Below are 4,397 nucleotides of genomic sequence, written 5' to 3'. Positions count from 1 at the left end.
TTTCTTACCTAGGAATTATGAGATAATGAGGATTCATGGCGTGAGATGGTTGTCTTGTGAAAATATCATAAAAATGTAAATTTTTTGTATTTTATCTTTAATAATATTAAGGATGGTTTTATTGTTAGCTCTTCATTTGACTTGACAATTTTTTTTAAAGGTTAGTAAAAGTTTTACCTATATTATTGGAATGTTGGAAGACTAAATCTCTAATAATGTATAAAAAAGCAATAAATTTTCAATTGTTATTTATTATTCACTTCATGGTTGACATACTCAAGAAAGTTAATATTTTAAATCAAAAGATTCAAGAAAATGATTGTGACATAACAATGATGGCAAGAGAAATAGATGTGCTCATTAGTCTCTTGAAGGATTTGTATATGACTAGTTCATTTGTAAATGGTTCCAAGCACTTAACTACCTTTTTGAAGGCAATGAACAAGGGAGTATTCTCATTCAACGATAAATAATGTGTACTTCATCAACATGTCTCGCAGTTTACTTTATTAGTGGTGGGTAAAGGATAAGTGATCACTCTTGATGAATGTAAATGGCTAGCAAAGGCTTTCATTTAAAGATTAATATCTAACTTTGATGAAAGATTTCAAGATAGTCATTTTTTTAATGCAACAAAGTTATTTTCCTCTAAAAACTATTCGAGGGATCCACAAATCCGAGGTCAAACGGTTAGATATTATCTCACACAGCTTTGTGACAAGTTTGACAAAGGAGAGAGACCTTTGGTTCACTCTAAACAATGTGATGGTGAATTGCAAAGATTTGTCTTATATCTCTTTGAGTCTTATCCATGAAAGGGGTTGCTTGAAGTGTGAAAGCAATGTAGTGCTAAATTAGAGTAGATGCAGATGTTTCTAGCTCTATTCAAATTATGGCAGATTGCAGTGGTAATACTAGCAAGTTCAATTACTTGTGAAAGAGGTTTTTAAAAGCAAAACCGGGTTAAAAGTGATGAGAGATCATGCTTATATCTCATCACTTTAGATATCCTCATGTATATGTCCCTTTAAAAATCAAAAAATATGGACGAAGTAGATTGGTATTTGATTTTTTAGGTTTGGAAAAATATGAAAATGAAATGCTCTCAAGTTTTAGAGCCATATAAGCACACCAGCAACAATAACTTTCCATATTTCACTAACGATAAGTATATAGTAGTAACAAATTTTTGTATTTAGACTTTAAACTTTTTTGGTAATTGCTTATAGTTGTATGATATCAGATGCATTATGCATTTTCTATGTCTTTTTGGACTCCTTATAAGCAGTAACAACTCTTTATGAACATACTTTTGAGATGTATAGTAGGACCAAGCAACATGAATAGTTTTGTATAATCATACTTTTGACATGTGCATAGTAGGTGCAATAACTTTTTGTATTTAGACTTCAGCATTTTTATTGTTTGTTGCTTATAAATATATGATATCTAATTGTCATGTCCTCCCTTTTTGGATAGCTTATAAAAAGTAGCATGGAGAACTTTTTGTTACCATGCTTTTAACACATATATTACAATAGCAATAACTTTTTGTATTTAGAGTCCAACATTATTCATAGTTAGTATGTGATAAATGTGATCATAAATTTTGATCTTTGTTATTCATGTTGTATGCAATGTCAAGATAAGCATTTGATCATTGTTTTTTCTTTTTACGGGCTTGAGCTTTTGAGTGCACATGTAATACTTTTATTTTAGTTAAGTCTAATCTACTTTTCTCTAATTTAGTTTTCTACTACTTAGATTGGTTAAGTTGGCATAATGTAAACATAATCTTTTATCTAAGTGTTGAACTAGATCAAACTTAGATATTTTTAATACATAAAGTGAAGTATATTTTTAAAAAATACCCTTCGTCTAAGAAACACGCTTTAAAGAAATACTTATCTTATTATGGTCTTGCTACATATTTGCCTATCTTCTTAGAATGGCAAGCTCATTTTTGCCCTTCAAAAAGAAAAGGGATAGTGCCCTTCAAATCTGAGGGCTGATCCTCGCATCTAGCAAAGAGATGACCGCATTTGCAAACTTGATCAAAACTTGGCACAGTTGGCTTTGGCAATGCCAAGGCGAGAGTTGCTGAGGTCGTACTCGATCCAGTAGTTCTGGTGTTGGTAGTTGCCGATGATGTTGATCGAATCTTGCCCGGGTGATTCAGGGACGAAGGCGAGGCAGACGATCACGGCATCGCCAACGGTGTGGTCAGGGACCAGGACGCTATGGTAGTCCAACTCCATGTCGACGCCGCCGAGAAGGTGGAACGTGATGGACGGCACACGGGACAGGTCAACGGCGTGGGCAGAGATGTTGTAGCAGAGGTCGTCTTCGGACGTTATGAAGGGGCGCATGTGGGTGGTTTGCGAGACCATGGCCTTCACGAGGACGTCGTAAATGGGGCGCAGGAGTTGCGTGAAGGAAGTGCCAGAGTCAAAGATGGTGCCGCCATTGCCAGTCTTGGTGCCGGCAAGGTAACGGGAGGGGATCTTAAGAAGGGACTTGCCGACGCTGATGCCGGAGATGCCGACGTAGTAATAGAGGTTCCCCATCGGGGAGTATGGCGGCACGAAGGGGGTGTAGCGCAGCTGGGGTGCCGGACGGGGGTAGTGGTAGTCGCCAAAGAGGATGGGACCGGTGGCGTCGACTGCGGTGACGCGGTCAGGGATGCAGTAGGCCACCCTCCTGCGGCGGGCGCCGTGCAGCAGCTGCGACGCGAACGAGAAGGGACCCGCGTTGAGACCCGCGACGCCGGAGTTGGGCAATGGCGCGATGTCCTGGTTCACAACCGCGCACCCGAATACAAGCCGCCGGCGTTGGACGGGTGTCGCGCCGTCTACGCCGCCGATCCAGAAGTCGTCGACACAGACGGTGCCCAGGGTTTGACTCCCGTCGCCGTAAGCGGCCGCAAACGGACAGACGGTCGAATGGTTGCCGGCGCACGGGGACTTGAAGGCCGTGCACAGCGGCGACTCGCACAGCACATGCAGATACGTGGCCGACCTGCTGAACTCGAACGACGGCCCCTTCCCGGTGCACAGGCTGCAGGGCTTGCATTGCGTCCACGTCACCTCGCTCCCCGTGTCCATTATGAATATCAGCTTCTGTTGTGGATTTCCCACCCGCATTGTAGTGTAAAAGTCCCCCGGGCTCAACCCCAGGTAGGAGAACGTCGCCGCGGCCACTGATCCCCGCCTCTTCGACATCTTGATCCTCCTTAACGCTCTCTCTCTCTCTCGCATTGCCCGTCCCGTCACGAACCACTCCTTCAATGGGATCCCATCTGGCAAGCTGTGCCTGCTCGCTTCCACGGAGGGCGTCTTCAGCACAGAGCGAGGTGCATCTCTGTGAACCAATCGTAAGCTCACCGACGACCCAGCTGTCGTCGTCAGCGAGCTGCTACCTGCAAAACAAGAATGAGAACCAATAATCAGAACATGTGCTGCTACAATAAGTGAAACGACCAGCAGCAGCCGTGGCAGAGCTAAGACGAAGCTGCCCATCGAGAACGGCAAGGGCGAATAGTCTCGATACTGACACTAAATGGCCGAGACTCGAATTTCGAAACTTGATGTGAAAAGGAAAGTCCACTCGGCTATTTATCGAGGACATCGGCGACGAACGATCCTTGTCATTCACTTGCTTTGCCCCTTCGTACATATTCGCACGTTTAGACCCTCATCATATTGATGTTCGCTAATGGCATCCTCATTACTCAGACTACATCCTTACGAGAACCGATGGTTGGCTGGAGAGTCTCGTACAAACTCAAACGTCAGCAATCCGTCATGCAGACGCGGTCTAGACGTTGATTTGTAATGTGACGAGTTGATGACACGTGGATTAACGCCTGCCGTAACCCGTTGTAGTGACTGTGATTAATTAATTATAAAAGAAAGTATCCGAATTATCTCCACGAAGCAAAAGCACTCCTAATATCTCACCATCATTGCTTGTGTGCGCACTCCACATGGTGATCTCCTGCTGTATTTTGCCACGGCGTCTCGATTCCCGTCGGCGTCCAGCTCTACATAAACCCCTTCAATGATGCCCACTCTTTTAAAGCTTCTAGCTCTTCTTTATAGCTTACTAGTGCCCCTATCAATCCTATAGGTTAATAATCCCCCCTTTTGTTAGTGCGTACACAAGCAATCATGACACGTATTATGGAAAAGTAAACGTATTCACATCACCCCCTTTCATAGGCTGAAAATATCTCGAACCTTGGTTCACTTACTAGTCTCCAAAAACCAACCTTAGATATGGAACTCTTACTCCTAGGCCTACCCATAACGCTCATATTTTCCTTGTTATATATAGTGAGAAAGTATTCACCATGCCTCACAAAATCTCTTTCCAATTTGCACGAAGTATGTTGGTTA

The 4,397-nt window shown here is 42.9% G+C and overlaps 1 protein-coding gene across 2 annotated transcripts; it reads right to left on the bottom strand.

Moving 5' to 3' along the window:
- Positions 1 to 1,892: 1,892 nt before the first annotated feature.
- On the bottom strand, positions 1,893 to 3,613 carry LOC148031676 (aspartyl protease family protein 2-like). Of its 2 annotated transcripts, XM_087685785.1 has the most exons (2): positions 3,554 to 3,613; positions 1,893 to 3,418 (listed from the first exon to the last, which is right to left on the bottom strand). In XM_087685785.1, the coding sequence occupies exon 2, from the start codon at positions 3,255 to 3,257 to the stop codon at positions 2,055 to 2,057; it is 1,203 nt and encodes a 400-aa protein (XP_087541911.1). In that variant the 5' UTR covers positions 3,258 to 3,418; positions 3,554 to 3,613; the 3' UTR covers positions 1,893 to 2,054. The 2 variants fall into 2 exon arrangements, with proteins under 2 accessions (XP_087541911.1, XP_087541910.1); XM_087685784.1 differs by having other exon boundaries at positions 1,893 to 3,571.
- Positions 3,614 to 4,397: the final 784 nt, after the last annotated feature.

Source organism: Lygodium microphyllum, chromosome 9 (assembly GCF_053477565.2).
Source record: "Lygodium microphyllum isolate KBCC chromosome 9, Lygodium_microphyllum_v1.1.10, whole genome shotgun sequence".
Taxonomy (NCBI): Eukaryota; Viridiplantae; Streptophyta; class Polypodiopsida; order Schizaeales; family Lygodiaceae; genus Lygodium; species Lygodium microphyllum.
The sequence above is the reverse complement of the archived record's forward strand: the minus strand, read 5'-3'. Positions and strand labels throughout refer to the sequence as shown.

Coding starts and splice junctions, on each gene's coding strand:
- LOC148031676 (XM_087685784.1), bottom strand. CDS start 3,518: ATGGGCAGCTTCGTCTTAGCTCTGCCACGGCTGCTGCTGGTCGTTTCA.